The sequence below is a fragment of the Aricia agestis genome, chromosome 17, assembly GCF_905147365.1.
Source record: "Aricia agestis chromosome 17, ilAriAges1.1, whole genome shotgun sequence".
In the NCBI taxonomy this organism is placed as follows: Eukaryota; Metazoa; Arthropoda; class Insecta; order Lepidoptera; family Lycaenidae; genus Aricia; species Aricia agestis.
Genome location: NC_056422.1, coordinates 11149862 through 11163618, shown reverse-complemented (window position 1 = coordinate 11163618; position 13757 = coordinate 11149862). Strand labels below are relative to the sequence as shown.

Sequence of the window (13757 nt, the reverse complement as noted above, 5' to 3'; positions counted from 1 at the left end):
TCTATGCACAAATTTTGGAAGTTTAAATCACTTTCCTCTGTTGGCAAAATTAGAATCCCTTTTTTTACAGAGGTCTTTTTGATTGATTATTCAGTTTATAAAAGTTGACCAATCGTGTTATGCTATGGGTAATTCAAAGACAAAGACATGATTAATACTGACAATGAACCTAAATTTCTTAGCTTTAGTCATTGCTGAGAAAAATCGATATCGCTACAGCCAAATTATCAAGGCGTCGCCTTAAGCTTTTCCAAATTTAAACCATATCGCCTGTAAAAATAATTTTAGTTATTTCTTCATAAACTTCTTTTCTAATAGATAAGTGTAGTTTAAAGTTAACAGCTTATACTTTCGAACTTCTAAGATTTCTTTTCAGGAAATAGCAATTAGCCTTAGATCTTAAATTGACCTTTCATCAAAATGATTGACAAACCACTAGTAGTAGTGACTAGTTTTTATTAGAACTAAGCTTAATGGGGGTTACCAAATGTGACAATACAAAAAACACCCTCCTATCACCAAAAAATAACATACTAGGTTCCTTGGATGATTGGAGGGGTCCAAAAATCACTTGTTTCAATAGCGAAGTGAGATGTCAAAAATATATGGGATTTGACATGGCCCATGACACTTAGCGATGTTCGTCACAATGTTGCTGTTGAAATTCAATTCAACTTCGGAAAAAACTTTTAACTTAATATTATAGGGGTCTTGCCTCAGAACAGGAAAATAAGGATCTTGCACATATTGCGTGACACAAACTGTCCAATTTTTGTACAAATGCAATACGACTAAGAAGGTAACGTTATATTTCAGATGCGAGCTCGTCGGAAAGTGGCGTTGACAGTGCTGGCTTTTGTCCTCGTGTTCGCGGCCTGCTTCCTGCCCTCGCACGTCTTCATGCTGTGGTTCTATTATTGGTGAGTCCAATAATACTTATATTCGAAAGAAAATAAATATTGGACAATTCTCTAGATATTACTCTTGAATTCCTCGTATTTTCGTTACAAATGTGCAAGTTTTATTTGAAACTTTGAAATAATTAAAAGCAGGTCAACTTTATACTTTAAACTTTTTGTTATTAACTTGACAGTTAGCCATTATGGCTTGCGGTCAATTAGTATCCATCTGTAATTATTTAGCCATTAATTTATTTACGGATCAGGAACTTACCCAGCGTGTAGAAATAGTTACGATTCTGATTACAAATCAATAAGCAATTAAGTATATCTATATTAATGACAAATATATTTCCAGTCCAACAGCTCAAGAAGACTACAATCCGTTCTGGCATGCATTGAGGATCATCGGCTTCTGCTTCTCCTTCCTCAACAGCTGCGTTAACCCCATCGCGCTCTACTGCACCAGCGGCATCTTCAGGAAGCACTTCAATAGGTAACCTTATGACATTAACAACAGAGTTGCAATGCGTGTGGCACGAGCTTGGTTCATCGACTTCAGGACACACTGCAATTATAGGTAACGTTATGACATTGACATAGAGTTCTAATTCGTCTGGCACGCGCTACGGACCATCGGCTTCTGTTTCTCCTTTCTCAACAGCTGCGTCAACCCCATAGCACTCAACTACACCAGTAGTATCTTCAGGAAGCACTTCAATTATAGGTAGGTATGACTTTGATATAGAGTTCTAATTCGTCTTCGTCTAATTCGTCTGACACGCGCTGCGGATCATCGGCTTCTGTTTCTCCTTCCTCAACAACTGAAACACTTTAATAGGTAACCTTATGACAATGATATAGAGTTTTAATTTACTTAGATTCTGCTGGTCTATCTTCCACAGCTGAATCTAGCTCATCGCATCGTTAGGACTTAGGAGGCAGTTTGATAAGTATGAGCTATAGATATAAATAAAATACTGATCTTGACATCACAGAACGCAAGAAAAGAACTACACGTCTGGCCGTCAAGCATCCAAATGGTATAACCTCATTCTAAATGGGCGTTCGAAGTGTTACATTCATAAAAGCTAACTTTATTCATGCTAGGTATAAAGTACATCCATAAAACCTTTATTTACATAGAAATAGACACTTAGAACAACATGGATTAAGAAGATACTTTTATAATACTTGGCGTTTTCCCAAAACCCAATTTTCATGCCGTTTAAGCTTTAAAACGCGGCTGAAAGACTACGAATATTCAGGAAGTCGTAAACCCTTTACTAGATAAAGGGTTAGGCTTACCGAAGTATGCTTCATAAAAATGTAGTTTACGACCATATTGAAATGAAATACAAGCTTTCTTGAATCGTAATATTGCATAACATTCTTTATATTATGTTGGAGTTATAAAATGGGACTTTTTGCGTATTATGTCACATGTGTTACTAAAGCAAATTTTATGGAGTAAAAAAAAACAGAAACTGGTTTATAATAAAAAAAGAGTATCATTAATGCGAAAGTTTATCGATTACCACTGCATGCTTTTTTTTTTTAATCTTTATTAAGGCACTTCATGCTTAAGTCGCTAAAGCGATTGTGATGAAGCCTGAAGGGTTGTTACTTATTACTTTGAGTCCCTTGAAAGAAGTTGATGTACGATTCCTACGTGATAACTGATAAGCCAATTGCTGCGCTAGGAAGTTGTCGACAGCACAACAATTATTAAATTACATGTACTTATAGCAATTAGTACTGCCAGCATGTTAACCAAATTGGTTGATTGAATTTGACATATTTCACTACTAGTTTTTGTTTTAATTTATAGTAGCTTAAACTCAATGTTGACGCTAAAAGTCAGCATAATAAATTGTGGCAGCGTGGCCACGTGACACAGGGACGGGTATTACTATAATGAATCTACTCGTTGTGTCGCTCCACAAATGCACTGTGAGCTATTTATTGTGATAATTGGGCGCCATTACGTGTGATAGACAGTGGCGGCCATCTTGTTGATATCGTGAATTGTATTTAAAGATCGCTTGAAAAAAATGAAAGAGAAAGGTGTATTTTAGGTGTCTTTGCTACCTGTAATAATACGGAGACAATATGTTTTTACTGTGCGTTATAGAAGATATTGTATACATGTGATTTCCCGTCTACTTTTTTGGGCGCTCTTGGCTTTGTGTATTTAGAGATGATACCCATCGCGGTCAATAGCAAGATGCGGAAAACTGCTGTGTGGAAATCCGAAATGTAGCCTATGTTTTTCCTCATAGACAATTCAATCCGGATTGCAAACAATTAAATCTTTCATTGATATTCGTTTGTAAGCAATTTTCAAAAGCAATAAATTTTAATGGCTCAAATCTTTTTTATAAACGAAATATCATGTCTTAAGCTCTTACTTTGACAGTTCAATGACCTAAAGAGATCACTTTACACGAGTAGCGATTTTCTAAAGAAACCGTAAAAAATAAAAATATAAATATGAGGGTCTTTATAAAGGTCTACTTTATAAAAATCCTCTTAAGTTGTTTGCTTTTAATTTTCTTACTAAGTCTAGCTATGGTTCATATTAAGGTGTTGGGTATGTTTTAGATTGCTTGTTTTCTATGAGGGCCGGTCTCACATAGAAAACAAGCAATGGAACAGCAAAAAATAGAGAGGGCGTAGCGACAAAATGGTTTTCGTCGGGTTATTTAAAACCCATAAATACATTTCATATATGCTATGGGCAATATAAGTGCTTGCTTAAACCAATCTATATACAAATTTTGGAAACTTAAATCACTCTCCTCTGTTGGCAAAATGGGAATCCCTTTTTTAAAGAGTTCATTTTGATTGATAATTCTGTGTTATAAAAGTTGACCAATCGTGTTATGCTATGGGTAATTCAAAGATAAAGACAATGAGTTTCTAAAATACTAGAGTAGCAATGTCTTACAAAAGATTCTCAGAAATGCGTAACCACTTTTTTGTTCAAAAGACAATGTCAAGTCATATATTCGTTATGTCATTATGTATGTGAGATATGCTTGCAGGCATCTTCGAAGTGGCAACGCGTTGCTACCGTAAACTTCCAATCTAGTTACGTTAGTAACATAGAATATCATTGGATAAAGACATGATGAATATAGTGACAATTAACTATACAGAATACTGACAATTAACTATAATTTCTTAGCTTTAGTCATTGCTGAGAAAAGTCGATATTGCTACAGCCAAATTATCAAGGCGGCGCCTTAAGTAAGTGTATCAAAGTCGGAGTATTTTGTGTCGTCATAAATCATAATAGGATTTACTTACTATATTTTCCCGAGCGTCGGAAGACGTCGCTGTGCGCTGTTTTAAACTTAACTTTAAGAAAAACAGCGTTTTGCACGGGCGTAGAGGCGCCTGACGTTGCTTGGACGTTGCCATGGTAACGCCGCGATGGCTTGCCGGTGAGATATAGCATTTATTAACCATAAAGTTAATGTACCTAGCCGAATAGAGAAACAAAGGCCTGAGCAAGAGATATGTCACTATCAGTAACACTACGTGGTAAAATGAGACGTGTGATACATGACAGCAGCACTCTTTTTTTGACGTCCAGTAAAAATAAATAAAAAAATAAAAAATGTTTTATTTCTGAGTAGATTTTAAGAAAATACTTTCAGAATGTTAATATTAGCTACGGTGCCTACCACCGGTTCGGGAACTATCCCGGCGAGAAGAACCGGCGTAAGAAACTCGCACGGGGCCCACTTTTTTTACCAAAAAAGAGTGAGGTAAAAAAATTAATCTTTTAAAATAAAATTTACAATGCTGTAACTTAAAATTATACAATGTCAACATACATACATAGTAGGTCATGTACAATAATGTAGAAGTAGCCTTGTAAGCAGCCCAAGATGTGCCATCGTTTATGAAATCATTGACCTTAGCTTTGGCACACAAACGCTCTTTGACTACTTTCTTAAATTTATTAATGGAAAGATTTTTAACGTTTTCTGGGATTTTATTGAAAAGGCGTATACATTGACCTTTAAAAGATTTACTGACTTTTGAAAGATTTACTGACTTGATTAATATCGGCAGCGTTACCCCATAAAAGGAAACGCTGCCGATATTGTGCCGATATTAATACTATGTTTGGTCAGTCGGCACGTGCCGCACGTTGACAATTTAATCTCATAGAATTCATGTTCAATCATGCTTGTGTAAGTGTATACGTACACATATTTTTCACACAGATGAAAACCAATTTTGGTTTCGTTTGACAGCTCGAGATTGTTGCTCTATTCCGCTAAGTATATTAACTTTATGTTATTAACGGACTGGCGACAGCGGACAGCCACCGGCCATGTGATATTTACTTCTATTTCCTTTGAACAAGGTGCAAAATGCAAGTGCATTGTTTGGGGCTCATACGTTTCATAGATTCGGGTGTTTCCGTGATTACGACAATTAGCGAAGATTTCCATGCGCATTATTAATTTGGGAGTACTGAGAGGAGTCCACACCGCCCTTTTTTCCATACAACGTAGTCCCCTGTTTCCTCCCTGGATAATACTAGTAGATTTATATATTTTTTTGCTGAATATCTACGGCCACTAATACAATGTCCCTATGTTTTTTTTTTCATAATTTAATTATTAAATAAGAAATTCAAAAACCCAAAAAAATGGCCAGATTTTCCGCTGTGTTCAAACATCCAGAAAAATTCTAGCATAATACGGCTCCGGCGAAACTCCCATATTCTCTCTCTCCTTTACAAAGTCCTTTACAATCCCATGTCTCCCTCTTACCTTGTAGATCGTTTCAACTTTGCACGACCTCTTGACATCCCGTGCAGGGCCTCTATCATGAGCTCTTAAATCCATTCACTTTACGTCCTTATACTTACTGTATAAGGACGTAAAGTGAATGGATTTAAGAGCTCATGATAGAGGCCCAGGTCTAACGTAAAAAAAAAAAAAAAAAAGATGACGCCCGCAACACCGTTGCACCAAAACTCGTATATCTCGCGAGAACCGTACATTTTTCCGGGACAAAAAGTATTGTGTCCTTTCCCGGGACTCAAAGCATCTCCATGCCAAATTTCAGCAAAATCGGTTAAGCGGTTTGGGCGTGAAGAGGTAACAGACAGACAGACAAACAGACACACTTTCGCATTTTTGATATGAGTATGGATATGAATTATAATAGTTAGATGCAAATACATGGGCGTACCGAGGGGGGGGGGCAGCATCCCCCCCCCCCTGTATCATGTTGACGTCCCTACTAAGTATATTATTTTGTACTTTATCTATGAAAATTAAGAAAACGAATTTTTGCCATTTATTTGCAATACAATATTTTTACAACAAAAAAATATTAATTTTTTATTCTTTATAAACACCTTTTTTTTTTTTAAGAGCCTATGCAGTTCCACTGCTGGGCAAAGGCCTCCCCCAAGTCCTTTCATTCATCCCGATCCATCGCCACCGTCGGCCAACCTGGCTTGTATGTATCAAGTTCATCGCGCCATCTTTTGCGAGGTCGACCTAAACACCTAGCTTATACAAAATCTGATTTGCCCCCCCCCTGGCCCAGAACCTGGGTACGTCCATGCAAATACACAATGTATTTCCCCTTCACTTTATACCTAACTAGATGACGCCCGCAATTCCGTTGCGCCAAAACTCGTTTATCGTGCTGTAACCGTGCATTTTTCCGGGACAAAAAGTATCCTATGTCCTTTCCCGGGACTCTAAGTGTCTCAATGCCAATTTTTTAAAATTAAATAAGGGGGCAAACGAACAAACGGGTCACCTGATGGAAAGCAACTTCCGTCGCCCATGGACACTCGCAGCATCAGATGAGCTGCACGTGCGTTGCCGGCCTTTTAAGAGGGAATAGGGTAATAGGGGAAGGTAGGGATGGGAAGGGAAGGGAATAGGGGAGGGGAGGGTAGGGAATAGGGTAGGGGATTGGGCCTCCGGTAAACTCACTCACTCGGCGAAACACAGCGCAAGCGCTGTTTCACGCCAGTTTTCTGTGAGAACGTGGTATATCTCCGGTCGAGCCGGCCCATTCGTGCCGAAGCATGGCTCTCCCACGTATTAAAAATTCAGCAAAATCGGTTCAGTGGTTTGGGCGTGAAGAGGTAACAGACAGACAGACAGATAGACACACTTTCGCATTTGTAATATAAGTATGGATAGACAAAGTTTACTAAACATCATGAAAATTCAAATAATTTTGCTGACAGAAATATTAAATACAAACAAATTAATGATATTAACATCTGTAAGGCTGTCGACATGGATTATTTAAATCAACAACATTGATTTAAATAATCCATTTCGACTAAACCCCTTTCCAATTTCAACTGGATTTACAAGCTTTTAGTTGCAATGAAATATTTAAACCCGTTTTGTTCTAAGTTCAAATACTTATCTCCAGTGGCAGTGCACGATTTGGAGACGCATTAAAAGATTATATTTTGCTAGCTGTGCCCCGCGGTATTACCCGTCGTTGCTTCATACCAATTTTTATTAAATCGCTCCAGTGAGCAGCGGTTTAGACGTAAAAAAGTAGCAAACATACAAACTCACAAACTTTCGCCTTTATAATAAAATATGTGTGAAGTGTAGGTATAATAAATGAAGTACCGAATAGGCTATCCACAATTTATTTGTTACAATTTTATCATAGTACATACTCTGTCAAATTAAGTGGTGGATAGCAATTAAATACCCGGTTTCTTAAGTTTTTTTGAAAGATTTTTAGTAATTCTAAAATCAAACAGCTTAATTTTACACTTTTTATTACGTGCCAGTATTCAGTCACTATTCTAAATTCTAAATTAAAAATGCTATAGGGTAAATGACTAGTGATAGGACTATTACCAGTCATTGGACAAAGCACAAAAACACAATATTTATTAAGGTTGCCTTAAAAAGGAAAAGAAAGCCTGATTTTAAAGAAAAAGGTAGTTTTTAAAGCAACTTTAACCTATGTTACACAATTAACATAACAATGTTAATTGTGTAACATAGGTAGGGTACCTATGTTACACAATTAACATTGTTATTACATACCAGTATTCAGCTACTGTAAAATATTCTTCTAAATTCAAAATTTCCATTTTACCCTTTTTTATAACGTGCCAGATTCTACGAGGAGGAGGAAGCCCTAGCCTCATTTCGCAACGCGCGATAAGGAACTTCGTTCCAAAAAAAGGGGTTGGATTCAGCAAAGTTCAAATTTTGTTCAAAAGTTCAGATTTCAGCAAAGCTCAAAAGTTCAGATTTGCTAAAGTTCAAATTTGGAACAGGTACCTGCTCTGCCGCAGCGGGTCGGCGCATGGGCCGCGGGGCTCCCTCTCCATATCCACGTCCAGAAGAATCACTTCTAGCAGGAAGACCAACATCAGCATGGTGCCGAGAACGTAAGTACCACTTTAAAAGTTCAACATAAGGCTGTGTGTCTACCAGATATGTGTTCCGATGAATGTGTTTTTAAGATCCAATAGCATCGCCGCGCTGAGCGATGTCATGGCAAGCTCACGTCAATGAATCGATTCTATTGGTTCTCAAAAACACATTCCTCGCAAGTCGCAACACAGCTGCGGAACAGGCGTTTGACAGCGGCCAATGTGTAATTTATGCTGTCAATTGCATGTTGCAGAGCTGTCGCAATTTACATAATCGCTCTGCCGATTTACACCACAAAAACCAATGATATTCTATAGAATAGAATAGAATATACTTTATTGCGTTCAAGATATTGTACAAACATAAAATACATTCATCAAAGATACAAGAACGCAAAGGCGGCTTTATTGCTATTGAGCAATTTCTTCCAAGCGACCTTTGGTATCTATAGGAGTACAATAACAATTAACTTAGGGTATACTGTGCTCTAATAAAAACTATAAGCATTGAAACTTAACAACTAACTTAAATTCTAATAATATTATATAATACATATATGCCTAATAATTACATAAACATTTACATTCTAATACACAAATAATAAGTATATTATAAACTAATAAATACTCTATAATAATCAAATATTAATATACTAAAAGTAATTATTGTAAACCTCTAAACATGCCTACATGTGAGTAAAAATAAAAATAAAAAGAAGGAGAAGGATAAGTAATTTGCGATGGCTGAATTACCATTACATTCAAATAACATTACTTACGGTACATATTATTATTGTTAGGGAGTGACTCTAAATAATGTTTTTTAATTAAGGATTTAAAGCTAGAAATGCTCTTAGCTTCTATGTTATTCTATGATATTCTATGTTACTAACGTAACTATTTAGATTGGAAGTTTACGGTAGCAACGCGTTGCCACTTCGAAGATGCCTGCAGGCATATCTCACATACATAATGACATAACGAATATATGACTTGACATTGTCTTTTGAACAAAAAAGTGGTTACGCATTTCTGAGAATCTTTTGTAAGACATTGCTACTCTAGTATTTTAGAAACTCATTGACAAAAACATTACCTACATGAAATTAGTCAATAAAAAATGGCTGGTAAGCCAATATCATAATATATTTAGTTACGAATTTAAGCTTTGAAACCTAATTTGAAATTTCTCCTCGCTATTCGCTGACCAAGCGATAAGGGCCTCTTTACTCCTACCGAGTAGAGTGGCAAAACAGTGCCCTTGCCTCTTGACCAATCAACGTTCCATCTACTCCGTAGGTTTAATAAGGCCCTACGTTTCAGAATCTGAGTCGAACAGGAATTCTGGATAGCCGCTGCAATCTAAACCGCCGGGGAAAATAATTCAGAGCATCATAATTTTAAGTCTACTGTAATACCACGGTCCACGTAATAGAACAAATCTAAAATCAAACACTAGAGCAGTGGTTCCCAACCTGGGGGTAATTACCCCTGCGGGCATGGGCGTACCGAGGGGGGGGGGGGGGGTCCCCCCCTGGATCATGTTGACGTCCCTACTAAGTACTTTTATCTATAAAAATTAAAAATTAAGAAAACTAATTTTTGCCATTTTTTTGCAATACAATATTTTTACAACTAAAAATTATGATTTTTTTTTTATGCTTTATAAGCACCTAGCTAATGAAAAATCTGATTTGCCCCCCCCCTGGCCCAGAACCTGGGTAATTTGCCCCCCCCTGGCCCAGAACCTGGGTACGCCCATGCCTGCGGGCGTAAAATAGCTATTCCATAGGGGTAACAGAGGTGGTACCTAAATAGATGAATTGGCAGAAAAAAAATAAACTTTGCATTTTGGAGAAAAACAGCTACAGAATACCCTATCATTGGAGACAGAGATCTGAAAATGTTGGTACCGTTAGCTACCACTTGTAAATGCGAGAGCGGCCTCTCAACTCTGGTAACATTTAAAAAATGGCCAGAAACCGTCTGAACGTGGAGCATGTGAAACGGCAGTCTGAATCTATTACATTAAAAAACTTGCGAGTGTAAAATAATAATAACAATAGTAATAATATCAACCTTAAAATAAAGTCCTTACTTAATTAATAATACGAATTAATGAAGTTGTTTTTAATGGTGGGGGGGAGGGGTAAAATCAGTTTCTCTTACAGGCCATAGGGGTAACAGCTCTAAAAAGGTTGGGAAGGTTGTTTTAACTCAGAATTATTATAGAACCGATTTTTCTAATTCCACTTTTTTCATTGAGCCTATAATTCGCCAGGGTCCCGGATTTTGACGTATAAAATAGTCGTAGAACAAGTCACAAAAAATTATATTAATAGTAAAAAAGTTTACAAAATTCTGTTCCTCGCCTTTAAGTATAAACTAATTTTCTTTGACAAAAAATATGGCACTTGCCTTAGAGTAAATACCACAGAATTAAATCAAGATAGAACGGCGACGCGCGTGCGTTGCTAAGGAATCGATCGTGTCAATTTTTGCTTTGCATTTAGTTAGAACAAATAACTTACCCGTGGAAAGAAATACCTCTTTTTGGACGATTTACTTTCGTACTTCTGTTTTTACAATTAAACACTGCACAATGAGGCATTTTTGCACAACCACTCCGGTGTAATCAAGTCGAGACGTGCGCGCTGACTAAATTAACGTTCAACAATTCTTGCTCTCTTGTGCAAGATTGAAACACGCATACTGTACCCGCTTAGCCGTTCTATCTTGATTCATTTCTGTGGTAAATACCATAGAATTTACTCTGTAGTCTGTACCTTGAACTAGAAATATATAAGTATAACGAAAATATGTTGACGAAACAAAAACTTCGCCAAGAATTTACTTAAGAGGGAGACTTACACTCACACTTCAAAGCGACGAAATATTTTACATCGCTTGTCTCGGGTTAGAAAAACAGAAAAAGGTTTCAAAGGGAAAATGTATTATCCCTTTGCTTACGAAGGGCTTTAAAATCGCAAATCGAAATCAAACCTCGTCCTTTTTTCTTATTTATCAAAATTCACTTTATAAAATGAAAGCCAAAACAAAAAAAAAGAGTTGTGGCAAACAAAAACAATGTTTACTGTTTTTGTGCTCAATTTTACGGTTCCGTATACCTGAAGGGTAAAGTCGGGACCTTCATATTAATACTAAGACTGTCTGCCCGTCTGTATATTGTGTCTGTCCGTCTGTCTACGTCTGTACAGCTGTCTGTCAGTCTGTCTGTCTTCAGGCTGTATCTCAATAAGGGTAATAGCTGGAGATTTGAAATTTTCAAAAATTACGTATTTCTGTTGCCGCTATTATTTTTCACATACCTCGCTTATTTTAAGGGTACAATAACATCTGACACAGTATTTCAATGGTTGTGATAAACCGCTAAACTCCTAAGCTACCTGTAAATAAGCTATATGATACCTGTAAATACCGAAGGCCGGCAACGCAGCTGCAGCTATTCTGATGTTGCGAGTGTCCATGGGCGACGTTAGTTGCTTTCCATCAGGTGACCCGTTTGATCGTTTGCCCCCTTATTTCATAAAAAAAGCTAACTTGGCAATCATGTGTAGTTGTGTTCAGTCCCATCATGGGAATCGAACTCACGACCTTCGTCTGAAATAAAGGCATAAGTTCTAAAGCAACTTATAGACCACGGAAGCTATAACTTTTAGAGTACTGTACCAAACTTATTATTTATTATATAAATTATACCAAAGACTGGTTGTAAATGAATAAGTATATTTCTATGCAAGACAGTTAAAATAATAGATTCAGAATTTTACAAGCCACAAAGACTTGGCATAGCTTCAAATACTCGACTCTGTCCATTATTAATTCAATTTAATTGTACCGTTTTGCTCAATTAATGAATGAATGGAAATCGTTATAGTATTAAGCTTGTTTTGTCTAGAATCTAGACCTTTCTATCTTATCTATATTCTTAATACCATAATAATAGAACAATGGCTGGGTATTACTGATATAAATAATATTTTAGGACTTAAGCCTCTTTTCGGTTTCGCTACCTTTTAAAATATAATAGGCAGTATTATTCCCCATTTCTTTGCTTCAATGTCTTACTTGTAAAAAAAAATAAGTTCAAAAGTTACTCTTACGCATAAAAGCAGCTTAATAATAATAATTATTATTATTGCTATGTGTGAGTTGTTGTCAGAAATCAGAATATACACACCCTACGATATTACTCGTATCACTGAATATTCTACGCTGTTATCACTGTTTTTACATCCCCCTTGACGATCAATTTTATTGTGAAAATCATTGAAGTTTGAACAATTTAATTAATTGAACAATATATTTGACAATAAAATTGAAAGCACGTTCAACAGACGGTCAATAATATTGCACAATACGTGATATTGCACAATGAAATTGATCGTCTTGGGGCCCGCTAAGAGTTGTCGTTCTTTGTATTTCTATGCTTCAAACCATAGATATTAACCATAGACAATTTGACAGGACTAGTGTTGCGCGCGACAGCAGCATTCGGCTTTTAAACGGCTCGTCGAAGCTTTGAGGAAGGGACACGCCGCATTCCGTCGGCCGACCCAAGGACTACAACACTATCTTCCTGGCACCATTTCCAAAATGCTGCGAGAACGACGGGAACCCAGAGACGAAGGAGGCAGAGAGCTTCTTCATACCACTCGAGAGTTACCGTGGTTAGTGTGATACAAACTATGCTATTATAAGTAATTATAAGGTTGATTATAAGTCGTTATAAGAACGATAAGTAACTTATATATAGATTAAGTCTGAGCCCCTTACTAATAGAAATGATTACACGGAGCATTACTGTAAGGGCTAAAACTTACCGCGACGTCATCGCGACGTAGCCAGAGACGATACCATGGCAACGTCCAAGCAACGTCTGGCGTCTCTACGTCGCCGAGCGCGCAGGCTGAAATATCTTTGCTATCGGGTCCCGCTTTTACCCTTTGGGTAAGGAAACAGAGGAAAATTGTCCAACTTTGTTATTATACTATGCAGTATGCTGACACGGACAAAGTCGCGGGCAACAGCTAGTAGAAAATAAATTATTGCAATATCGTATTGTTTTCTAAGGTGTTATATTAATTTATAAAATAAAAATAATGCCTTTGAAAAAAAAATAGCAACAAAGTTACTTTTAAAACGTCTGATAATAGTTTTGGTCATTTAAAAGTACCATATACTACATGATACTAGTTCAGAACAATAATCTACAAATTATATATAAATATTAGCCATTTGAAAATAAGTAAAGTAAGAGTCATTTTAGTCCACTTTGGTTCCGGGTACCTGACCAGGTGTCACACTTAGAGCTACACAAATTCGCAGGTATTCTAAGTACACGAGGCACTACTAATAACCTATGGTTTCATCCATCAAAGAGTAAGTTATGTCTTATCCTTCTGGGATCTAGGTCTATTAAGTTTAAA

The 13757-nt window shown here is 36.8% G+C and overlaps 1 protein-coding gene across 1 annotated transcript in view; it reads left to right on the top strand.

Moving 5' to 3' along the window:
* LOC121735483 (neuropeptide CCHamide-1 receptor-like) overlaps positions 1–13221 on the top strand; it is a 101410-nt gene extending 88189 nt beyond the window's left edge. Inside the window, exons 5-8 of the mRNA XM_042126324.1 lie at positions 817–920; positions 1258–1395; positions 8209–8322; positions 12796–13221. Coding sequence (XP_041982258.1) covers positions 817–920; positions 1258–1395; positions 8209–8322; positions 12796–12853 — 414 coding nt within the window. The 3' untranslated portion in view covers positions 12854–13221. The remainder of the gene's footprint in view (positions 1–816; positions 921–1257; positions 1396–8208; positions 8323–12795) is intronic.
* The last annotated feature ends 536 nt before the right edge of the window (positions 13222–13757 follow it).